Source organism: Pieris rapae, chromosome 21 (genome assembly GCF_905147795.1).
Source record: "Pieris rapae chromosome 21, ilPieRapa1.1, whole genome shotgun sequence".
NCBI lineage: Eukaryota > Metazoa > Arthropoda > Insecta > Lepidoptera > Pieridae > Pieris > Pieris rapae.
This window is the reverse complement of record NC_059529.1, coordinates 4100425-4113382: the sequence shown is the minus strand read 5'-3', so window position 1 is coordinate 4113382 and position 12958 is coordinate 4100425. Positions and strand designations below refer to the sequence as shown.

General features: G+C 32.3%; 1 protein-coding gene across 1 annotated transcript in view; it reads left to right on the top strand.

Moving 5' to 3' along the window:
- The window catches only part of LOC110998592 (synaptotagmin-15-like), a 73534-nt gene that overhangs the window by 12486 nt on the left and 48090 nt on the right, over positions 1 to 12958 (top strand). The window contains exons 2-3 of the mRNA XM_045632968.1: positions 9647 to 9814; positions 11180 to 11353. Of these exons, the coding sequence (XP_045488924.1) occupies positions 9667 to 9814; positions 11180 to 11353 (322 nt within the window). The 5' untranslated portion in view covers positions 9647 to 9666. The remainder of the gene's footprint in view (positions 1 to 9646; positions 9815 to 11179; positions 11354 to 12958) is intronic.

Below are 12958 nucleotides of genomic sequence, written 5' to 3'. Positions count from 1 at the left end.
TGAACTCAGGAGGATTACTGCAAACATTTTATTTTAAAGCAAAGATCCAGTTTGTACAGCAGACATACTATTTTGTTTCCCTATCAACACTTTTTTGTAGTGTAAAGAAAAGAACTCTAAGGAATTTAATTTTACAGCTGGTTCCATCACTTTGTGGAACCAGCTGCCCACTGAAGTATTTCCGAACCAATTCGACTTAGGGTCCTTCAAGAAAAGAGCGTATCAATTCTTAAAAGGCCAGCAACGCTTTCGCGAGCCCAACGCTCGCGGCATTGAGAGTGTTCATGGGCGGCGGTATCACTTAACATCAGGTGAGCCTCCTGCCCGTTTGCCCCTTGTTCTATAAAAAACGGAATAACCTGTCGTAAACCAGATATTTTACTACTATAGATATAACTACTTTTTATTGTTTACAATTCAAGTATACAGTATTTACAATTTTCTTAACCTACAGAGTTATAATAAAAATTATTGAAAGAAAATCAAAACCAATTTAAAAAGTTTACTAAGTACTTAGGTACAATCTGACCAGATAAGATCACAATAAGGAGGCTAAAAATCGTATTTATTTTTATGATTATGATTTACTTTACTATGTGAAACAAGGTATGATGGTGGCTACTCTACAACTGATTTGAAATCCTATTAAAACAATTGAGCGATTTCATTGACAATTTATCTTGACGGCTTTAATCGCCTAAATGGGTTTCTGGTGTAAATATTAGTAAGTGGATTTCTGTATATATTTCGTGATAATTTGTTTTCCAAATAGGCGAGTTTTCAGCCTTTCGTGCCTGATACATACAGACTTTTTGGCGACTGAGATATTCCAGTTTCCTCACGATGTTTTCTTACACCGTAGGACCATTAAAGTGTTAAAGCATTAATAACTATCTACTGATGCGTGGCAGAGTCGGTCGGTCAAGCCTAGACCAACAATACTTTAGAACTATACTTTGACAGCTAATATTATAAAACTAGCACAGGGAGTGTCAAACAAAACGCAAAACGATCGTGCGTTTCGTTTAATTGTGATAGGTCAATATTATATAGGACAATTGCCATCTAACGCACCGATTTGTCTCGCATTCAAATTCTCGTGTGGAATAATTTCAATAATAATTCCACACGAGGAATAAACAAAGATACTTTAAGAAATTAATATTATAATATATATATTCCTAACATAATTGAAATACAAACGGAATTTTAAATAAATGGAAACTGAATTTTACGAAATTGTTTTCATAGATATCAAAACCTTCAAAACAGAAATTCCTTCCCAGAAAGGTTTCAATGTACTCCAATATTTAATATCAATAAAAGATTATCCAGATGCGACCGCAGGTTTATCGTCAAGCTCCCGGCTTTTAATGTATTACTTTACTGTTATTATGTTTGTTGTTATTACTAACGCGAATATAACATATTATCTTGCCTATTAGGAATAAGTCATTAAAGCTTCATGCACGCAAGATGTTAAAAATGTATTGAAACGTAAAATATCTGAAATAAGGGGCTCTAAAAAACGTGAGAAATGCAAAGTAGATGGTAATTGCAAATCTAAGATCATGTTACTAAGTTTACTTTAGCAGATGACTTTATTGTAAATCAGTTATTAAATTATTAACGTAATTAATATTATGTAATTAAGAACAAAGCATTAACGTTCATTTTCGACATAAGATATGTTATTTAAGATCTTATATCTTTAAACGAGCAATTCTTATATATATATATATATATTATGTATATTATTATTGGAATCTCGGGATCGGCTCCAACGATTTTCATGAAATTTAGTATACGGGGGGTTTCGGGGCGATAAATCGATCTAGCTAGGTATAAATGATAGAAAATAACAAAAAGGTGGTTCGCAATAAATTGCTTTAACGACACGACAACACTAAAGCTATTCCAGCATATATAATCTATATTGTTCATATTTCATCATTTTATTAGTATGTAATTCGTACTTATATATAATTTCCAAAAACACAATTTATAAAAAAATAAAAATACCGAGCAAAGCTGGGCCCATCCAGGTACTATTATTTTATGCGACATCAAATAGTGATATGTCCTCGGTTCTAACCAGATCTACCAATAATAGATATGTGTATATGTTTATACGCGTGTAAATAGTACTACATGTACAATTTTTCCCGACCAATCCCTCTCCGAACGCCTTGATCGAGTGACGTCACTCTGCATCTTCAACCACATTTACCGTGAGTAGTTGTTCCGATTAATAGCTGCAGCTGAGATTCATCATCGGATGCTAGACAGAATACGAAATTCCACCCATACCATCTCGTCGTCCATCCAATTCGAGTCGGAATCCTTCAAGAAAAGAAACTAATTTTTTCTAAAAGGCCGGCAATACACTCGCGAACCCACTTTGAGTGTGTCACTTAACATCAGGTAGTCGGTGCCAAAATATTGTTTGTATTGCAAAAAGCAAGAAGCTTATCGGCATTTATTCATTTAAGGTATACATTAAAAAATAATTATATTTTATAGACTAACATACTTAACCTACAAACAAAACAAACAACTCTCTTGTTCTGTTCTGTCTGATACGGTTTAGCAGCGAAATCATAAGCGGAATCGGTGAATGCTGGCGGAGGATAGTTTGTGTACATACTGTCGCTTTATGGGTTAGATGCTCGTATTATTTATTTTACCATATACACACATAAAATACACATGTAGCGTATCGTAGATACGCACTAAAAATGTACATACTGTTTGGTGTAGTATTTTCTATACGATTTTGATGTATGTGGCAACATAAATACAGGACACTAAGAAAAGAAGAAAACAGACGTCACTCAGAACAGACTTTTAAGATGAGTGAGCATGTATTTTTCCTTTGAGCCTTTCTATAAGAATATAAATTAATTACCGTTGTTTGTGAAGAAATATATCAATTTAACAAAGATAAAAATGGGTTGTGATTTATAAAAATATAGAACATCCCATACACAATCGCGATTTGCAAGACCTAATGGTTGAAGCCAGATAATAATAATAATAATAATAAGTCTTTATTCATTTAAGTTGGTACATTTTTCTTTTCATAGTGTAAGATTTGGGAACCCTTTTAAGTAAATATACCTGTGTTAGGGTTCCCAGCTCTTCCATAACAAAGTTAATTACATAAAATAATTTAACCAGTTCATTTCCTTTTTATTTTTTACTTGTTAAACCGTTATCATCACACCTGATTGTGTGCATGAGAAGTGTGTGAGAGAGTGAATGAGTGAGTGAGTAGGTGAGTGAATGAGTGAGTGAGTAGGTGAGTGAATGAGTGAGTGAGTAGGTGAGTGAATGAGTGAGTGAGTAGGTGAGTGACTGAGTGAGTGAGTAGGTGAGTGAATGAGTAACGTGTAGCTATTTAAATCATGGGTCTCAAAAGCAGTTCTAATACTGCATAAGGCGTGATAATAAGCCAGTCTTTTATTCGGGTTTTTAGGTTGTAGGCGGTGAGAGGGTAGATGTTAAGCAGCCTATTTAATTTATTATATAAATAGGCTGCTTGCATATTGCGTCTAGCGAAGTCGGTCCTTACGGTCTGACCGACTACAACATCCCTATTTCTTTTTAAGACCAGCCTATTCTCAAACGGGAGCGCTCTGTGGGTTTTTAAAATTAGATTCAGGACAAACAGCTTCCTAACGGAAAGTAATTTGCTAAGATGATAGAGCTCTTCCGATGGGAATCTGTATGGCCGGAACATCATCACTTTTAAAAGAGCCCTATGTCCCCGTTCCAATTCCAAAAATTTTGTTTTATTGGCCGCACCCCGTATGTTTATGCAATATGTTAATACGGTCTGAACGAGTGCTGTGTAAATTCTTTCAAGTATTACATACGATGTGATGTATCGCAAAATTTTAAAGATGTATGTAAATTTCCGTAATCTACCAGTCATGGACTCTATATGAGGATACCATGATAGCCGTTCGTCTATGTGAATGCCTAAGTATTTGGTAGAGCTAACTTTTGTAATTGGAGGACAGGGGCAGTTACCGACACTTTGCATATCGCAGTTATGTAATTTAATTTTAAAATCTTTAGGTGGTTGCGTTCGATTAGAAATTCTGAAACATATATAGTTAGTTTTCTCTTTATTGAGAGACAAAAGGTGGAAATCAAGCCAAATAGCAATAGTTGTCAGTCCAATTTCCGTAGATTTTTTCACTTCTGCCCAGTTAGTTCCTGTGAAAAGTACAGCTGTGTCATCTGCATAGGAAAATATTTGCCCGTTATCAAGTTTTAGATTACTTAACGCATTAATATATATTAGAAATAACGTTGGGCCTAATATGCTTCCTTGCGGAACCCCATAGGTTATTTCCATTTCATCACTTATGTAGTCGCCTATTTTCACTCTCTGTGTTCGCCTTGAGAGGTAGTCACAAAATAGATTTAGGGGTATATCTCTTATTCCTATTTGCTCCATATTACGTAAAAGTGAAGAGATACAGACAGTATCGAAGGCCTTTCGTAAATCTAGAAATGCACCAAGGCATTTCTTTCCCTTATCTAGGTTTGTCACTATCAGATATTTCTATATAAAACCTAATTAACATACACAAACACATTGTTATTTCTTCAGAGCACTAGAAAGTTCATGCTCAAACAAAGTACTTAAAATATGGTAACACGTATACGAATCAACTAAAACAAATGTTCCAACTTTGTTTAAAACAACTTTAGAATGCTTACGCTTTTGTTTGATTTTCCTTATATTTATGTTTTACATTTGCAGATTTTGGTGGAGAATTTTTTTTTTGGAACTTAACAAAAAAAAAATTTTTTTATTATTAACTAAATTATTTCTCCTTTCCTTTCCTTGTCGAAATATTATTATATTTTTGAATATTATCGTATTATTCTAAAGATCGTGTTAACTGTTTTCATCAACCGTTGCCTTAATCGAAGAAAAGAATTGTTGGAATAGTGCTACTTTTACTAATACTTACTACGTCTAAAGATGCTAAAAGACTATTTCTTAATCATAGCATAATGTATACACGTATCAAACCATATGTACAGACGATATAAGTGCCGCAATTCAATCCAATAAAAGATCACTTTAATCATTCGTTTCCAATTTCGGATATATTTTATTTACTACAAAACTCAATTCTTATGGGTCATAAATAAAAGGGATAATACGATTGAGTTTCTATAGAGGAAATATACGGTACATAGAGGTCTTCTTAAGCTCCCAAATCTCAGTTATTCGTAAACAGATTTATCGGTTAAGCCTTAATTGGATCCTGGAATCCTTAGATTTGGATTTATCTAGAATTAAGCGAATTAATCTACCTTCTGATGTCGTTGTTGTGAAATTTATTTCTTGACATCCCTAGGAGATACCTTATACGTAGCGACAATAATTGAAGTTCACAAAGGAATACCCTTTGTGTTCAAAAAGCTTAAATTTACTTAACGATCGAACACTAAGAACAATTGAGAGAATTGCAAATACGCGCAGTAGAAAAAAAACGAAGATAACTATGAAGATCACGAAACTCTTGTTTCCTTGTTGCTTATATAACACTTCAATAAACAGCAAAAATAGAATACTTATACTTAGACTAACTTATTAACTTAAGTACAGGTTTCGCCTATTAGTTTCCTGCCCACCACTTCACGTTCGCATAAGCCGCGCCTTTTAATCATCGCCCCCTGCCGAGCGACTTGCTTGCAAAACTTATGAGCGCTCCTACACGGTTCCAGTCACTAACTTAAAAAGCTAAAAAAACATTTGTTCGAAAATATTATATGTTTGATTTGTGTAAGATTTTCGTAGATGCGTTGTTGCCTTTTAAATAATCAGACATGAATACATCTGCCATCCGTATATCATTAATTGTATTAGTGTGAAGCAACTGTGTAATACATAAATGAATTATGTTACAAATTAATTACATTATGTTTGATGATTACACAGTACTTATTTTCATCGTACACATTCATAGAATCTAAAGGCTCTCGATAGAATTTGGTAAACGGCATAACATAAATACAACTAAAATTCGTAGAAAGATCAAGAAAACAGATGCAAAAATCCAAAGGGGTATATTATAGGTTATTACCATGGCTTTATCTTCATAAGCAGAGTTATGATGGCTGATTCTGAAACGTGAGGGGTGGCTTCTCATAAAATGTCTTTGTCCAAAATTAAAATGGTTTTGCCTTTTTATTTATTTAGGTTGAAATGAAACAACAAATGAATTTATTATCCTTTCGTTTAATCTTAAATGTAAATTAGATTTAAAAACGACCTCTATAATTAAATATTTGATTACGTAATTTATTTATGCTTTAAAATTCTATAATTATGCTTTAAAACGTAAATAAATATGAGAAATCTACGATTAAATTTACGATTATTTCAATTAAACAATTACTTTGCTTATTCACATGAAATGTTTATCAAAGATGATGAAGAGTGTTATTGAAGATCTAAGTGCGGACATATACAGACGAAAAAAAATTCCTTAAATCATTCAATTGATTAATATTTTTTCCTTTATAAATTCAACTCTTCTCTACATACTCACTTAAGACAAGTTCTTAAAATAAGTTACATATTAAGAACTGGGGTTTAATTTAAATTAACAAAGTTTCTTTCTCTTTCTGCCAAAAAATATACGTGCTTAAATATTGTGGCTAATATAAATCGATATTAATTAGCACGAATTTTAAGGTTATATAACCAATAGGCTTAGCTTAATGTAATATTATTCCTCTTAGAAACATTGAAAAACATAATGATAGAAGACATAGTATAGTAGATAGTAGCAATACAAGATAATGTAAGTTAACAAATGCCCTTTGCCATCACCTCTGAACGATACAAATGATTGTGAGAAGTAAAAGTGCTAAGCATATTTTATAGATAAGATTAAAAAAGAAAATAATATTCCGTATCTCTACGAGTATCTTTTTTGCTTTTTATTTGTAACACATCCTCCTTGTTCTGTTTGAATAATTTAAATTTTATACATTTGACACACATTTCGACAATTATTATCTCAGGTATATAATTAAATGTTTTTCGAAGGCAGGTATATCTGCCTGTGCTTCCTGGACATTGAAGTATGTTATCTTTCTTAATAAGGTAATAATAATTTATAATGGGTAATAATAATTTATAAAGCAGTATCACTTTACAACAGGGGAGCTTCTTGTCCGTTCTATAAAAAAAATATTAAACGGTTGTATATGATAGAAAAACGCACATTTGGATATAATATTATTCTCGAAATGTCAAATAAACCTACACACGAAGTGCTTGAAAAATTTTCGGGCTATTTTTAAATTTTCAATTCAAAATTCAGGGTTGAACATGCGCGGCATTTAATTTTTTAATGACATTAAGGTTATTCTGTATTTTCCCAACAAACTTTTATATTAAGAACTAAAAATATAAACCTGTATGAGATTACTACCCCACACGGATTGCTTGGATGCATATGTATGCATGTGCATATAGCGATCCTTTAAATAAATCGCTTGTACCGCTTTCTGTTCTTGTTCTGAGCATCTTCTACTCGCATTACTTATACACAATACTCATTCGTAGGCAACATTACATTTAGAATTATATTCATCGTCTGTTTTTCAGCAGTTAATTACTCTACATTTCTGAAAGTCGTGTTAGTAGCGCCGCATATATCATTGTCCCGCCTTCAGCAAGCACCTGTACCTTGTGTCTTTAAACTCCTTTACTTGATCAGGCCAGCGAGTAGTAATAATAATAATTTATTTCAAGTTTGTTTCTTAATTGCGCTAGTTATATAAACAAAATTAGTCAGGTTTATCTGACGCTGAACTAGGTGTATATTTCAGCATACAGCGCCTAACCCCTTAAATACAATGACTCATTGGCGAAACTTATAACTAAAAAACTATAAAACTTATGTTGTAATTTACAATTAATTTAACAAGTAATTCTATTATAGTGGATCGGCCTCGAGGTCTGGTGTCATACCCTCTGCCAGTTACGAGAGGTTTTCCTAAATTTTCTAGATCTCCGGGTTACATCTCCAAAACTCATGAAGCGTTGGTAACAAAGTGTAGAAAGATTTGTTTTACCTGTGATCGTCTTAGCTATCCATCTTAACCAGAATTAAAATTATTGATCGGTTATGAACTTTACTTAAGGGAACTTTGCATAACATTTAATAAACGCGCCCAGAGAGAGGGCGTATTAGAACTTTACGATTAGTTAACGTCTACGCCAATTTGATAACGTAATTTTATTATAAACGCCATACAATTTGTGAAAGAATTCACTAATTCTGTTAGAACTAAAAGTCTACTATACGCACCTACCGCTTGCTTATCTGCTAGTTTTAATGGTCCAGTAAATAGGCTTTCTCGCTCTTATGAAAATATTTATGTGTTTTTCAAGTCTACCGACATTCCGTAACTTTGTTTTGCAGGCTCTTTAATCTTAATGTGGTTTAAGTTTTAATTTTGTTTGTTTTTTACTGTTATTTTTATTTATTATTTATATTGTAAGTTATTATTAAAAATAATTATGTTTTTGTTTAATTTTTATTTTTGTTTATTTTGTGGTCGTTTCTTTAATTTTTTTCCTTTGTGATGTCATACATTCTTGTATATTTTACATATTGTTTTGTATATATAAATATATATAAATAAATAAAATAAATAAAAAGATGGATTTGAAATTAGTTCCACACATACACACAGGTTATTATTTCGTAATATTAACTATCCAATAATTGAGGTTTAGGTCAGATAGTAAGAAACTCGGTAAAATCTCATTTCTGTACAATCATTAAATACTAAATTACATTATGAATACGACTTTAAGATATCTTTAGAGCTAAATTGTGTTTGCCATTCTATCAAATCACGCGGCAAAAACCTTTGAAGACATGATATTTTTGGGGAATTCTTTCTTTGTAAATTATTTTCGTCGTAAAATCTTTTAATGTCTCAAGCCCAATGCTCTGTCGTTTTTATGTTTCACTGATAAAAAGTTCCAAATGTTCTGTAATAAAAAGTTTAGGAACGAGATTTGAACTTACAAATTACGACTTAAGGTCGGGGTCCTTACCTAACATGACAGGTAATTAACCGTTTAATATATTAACTTGCAAGTTCGTCTGCCATCTGCTTAGTATAGTATAATAAATATAGTTTGAATAGGATTTAAAAGCTACATTTTAATATGTAGCATTTATATGTTAGTTGTTATGTTATAAAATAACACTATGTCATTTGTTTTATTAGAATGGTAACAAACAAAAAATGGATCATGAAAATGCATCTCATGAAAATACGGAAACGCTTACTAAGCCTGCTGCTTGTTGTAAAGTATGCATATAGTAATTACTGGTAACACTAGGAAAGTATCACGTTTTTGTAAGTTGCCGTTCTCGATTAGTAAAAGAAACGAATTCGTTAATAATTTAAATTTTTAGTAAATAGCCTATACCATGTTTTCTTAACCGTACGTGAAACATGCTGAACACAGCAAATACATATGATGTTTTATTTAAATTTTAATCAAATAGTTGCACAACCGAAATTCGAACTACAATCTTGAGCGTATGAAGTGCTTCAATTAAAACCGATTTTATTGTTTCAGGTATCATCTAATGATTAGAAATGTTAAATTTGTCGCCGTCGAATTATCGTAAAGTCGAGGTTGATCGGGACGGTAATGTGATAAAGGTGTTTTCGAAGAGTCGACCGTGGTGGGACATTTACGACCCCAACGTTGGAAAGGAAAGGAAAGACGACCCAGATAGTGCAGGTACTTTATTTCACATACTTAATTCCACTTACGGCCCTAATAAGGCGTTTTATTGTAATTACTTACGTATTTCTATCTATACAACTATGTATCTTCTTTATCTAACATAGTAAAAAATCATGTAAGAGTCAGCGGGTTGCTAAATAATACGAAAAAAGCATATAAATGGTATAATGGTATAGGCCGGCAACGCACTCGCGAGCCCTCTAGCATCGAGAGTGTCCATGGGCGGCGGTATCACTTAACACTAGGTGAGCCTCCTTCCCGTTTGCCCCCTGTTCTATAAAAAAAAATAACATAACAGCTGAACGGCAGTATAGCTATCTATCTATATCAGACACTTACACCATAGATATATTTTTAAATAGATCCTTGGCGTCGTTGTAATATATTTAGGGAAAATGAGTTTGCGCCCGCGCAAGTCTCTTTGAGAAACGCTTCTCAAGCCAAATTGGCGATATTTCAAAAATTTCGTTACTTCATATAGGCATAGGCGATGAATTAAGACAGTTTTCATAATCCCTAGTTGCAATGGACACTGACGAAATGTAATACAAATACTGTAATTGATTCCAGCAAATTTAACCAATATCACGGAAAATTTTGATGAAATCAATGGCAACATTAACTACACTCTTATTATAAAAATCAACTTACAATGATTTAATACTACTAAGTACTTAGTAGGTAGTAGTTAGTACTACTAACTTAAAATATTCTTGTACATATTGCTACTAAAATTTTACTAATTCAAAATATAGACACGCAAATATCAAACATCGTGTAACAACTAATAATAATGTCCTTAATATAATGAAGGTACTTCACATACCCAAAGTGAAGTATCTTTATTATATTAAGGGCGTTTCTCTTAACATAATGGCAGCGTTCACGTAGTGATTTATTATAATTGGTCGAACGATAATAACAATATTGATTTTTTTTAATACAAAAGTGACGATTTTATATAAAACTTTCGCTACAACTGCAATATGCAATAACATGTGGCAATGCGCTGGTAATAATTATCTCTTTGTTGAGTTTTTGTGCGACGAGTTATTTAAAGATGCTACATTAGCGCTAAGGATATTGTGAGAGCTTTATTAAAGTCACATAAACTGGCTTTTTTATAGAACATAGAGCAAACGGGCAAGAGGCCCACCTGATGTTAAGTGATACCGCCGCCCATGGACACTCTCAATGCCAGAGGGCTCGCGAGTGCGTTGCCGGCCTTTTAAGAATTGGTACACTCTTTTCTTGAAGGACCCTAAGTCAAATTGGTTCGGAAATACTTCAGTACCAAGATACCTATTGCAAATGATATGAAAAAAAATATGGTAGTAAAATTTTAATATTGTTACATAGGTTATGAGGTAGACTACAGAGAGCCAGGTGAAGAATATTTCGGGAATATAGAAGAAGACCCCGTGACGTCTATCCAAGTCGAAGCTCTTGAACAATTGAAGCCATCATCTCCGAACCCAAGATACGAACAAGCACCAACCAGTCCTGTCACATTGGCTAATGTAAATTTAAGAGGTAATTATTTATTAAATTCGCTTACGGTCTGTAATAATGTATGTGTAATTATTTAGGTCTATGTAAACCTAACCCAATATATTGATAAAAGAGTGCCAATAATCAAACGACGGATTGTAATAGCCATCTGTCGATACAAGCTTTTATATATCCCCGGTAAGTTGGATCGGAGTATGTGGGATAGACCTTTGTATGAAAATGACAGTTCAACTATGCCAATATCCTATATTTAGATTTTAACTTACATCAGTTTTTAAAATAATTAAAAAGCTATTTGATATGTTTTAAACATAGAAATTTATATTATAATATTATTTGTACAGATTTATTTACTTTATTATAATAAATTTATTTATTTTATTTATTAACACTTTGTTGCATTACATAAAAGGAAAATATTAAACATAATTTAATGACAAGCAACTGGCGGCCTTATCGCTTTAGAGCGATTTCTTCCAGACAACCACTGTTAGTAAAGGAAAAAACCACTATGAGTATATTAGATAAGGTAGGCAAGAAGTGCAAAAATAAAAAAGGGAAAAAAAACATACTTAACAGAAACAAAAAGAAATAAAAATAAACTAAACTGATACAAGTTACATAAAACAAAACAAAAAGTAAACAGTGCACATGAATCATGACAATCTAATTTAAGATCGGTCTCACGAAATATATATTTTACAAAAATGAATTGTTATCGAAGGGTTGGGTTTTAGGGATGCAGATAAGAGATCGATCGACTGGCACGGTCTGATCTCAGATTGTTTTCAATTTGGGATTGTGGGTTAATTATTGCGTTCGGGCGTTAGATAAAGCCAACTACCTTTAGCCGAGACTGATGATTCAAGTATGAATGCCACCATGAAACAAAACAAAACCACCATGGAATTTGAGGCTGCAGTGCGTAATTGCCTTTCTTGTTAAATTTAAAATTAAAAAAATTAAATTTAAACAAGTAGTAACTTTTTTTTTAATTTTTATCCATCTGCAATCAGCCTCTTGGCTTTTATCAGAATTAATTTGAAGTAAATTTATTATATTTAATATATTTGATTTAATTTGTTTTTAACAACTACGTTATAAGTTTTACCGTTATTTAATTGACCATAATGAGAAATTACGGTTAATTGGTATTCGTTACCAATGTAATTAATTTTTATTTTTCAGTCAATACCGTTTAAAAAAAGTAACTAACCTACTTACGTCTTAATTAATATTTATAACCTGTATCACATACATTTCGATTATAGAAAAAACATTATCTGTGGAACAATTTAGGGTTTCAAACTCATTGTAATGCATTCGCCCTTTTACTTCAATTACGGTTTTGGTCGCTGCAATAGAATCGGTCTAAACATCCACATCACCAATATCCTTTGTAATTTGGTTAAGTGCATTGGCATTTGCATACTGAAAATGTCAATGCACTAAAACAACCAATATCCCAAAAATAGACGTTCCAGACACTTTATATTTATTTAGCTTATAAATACGTATTACACGTATTTAAAATCTAAGGCTTATTGAAATGGTTTCCCTAAACATGGAATATGTTAAAAGTATTTACAATATTAATGTGGGCATTCTGACGACTGCATTACATTG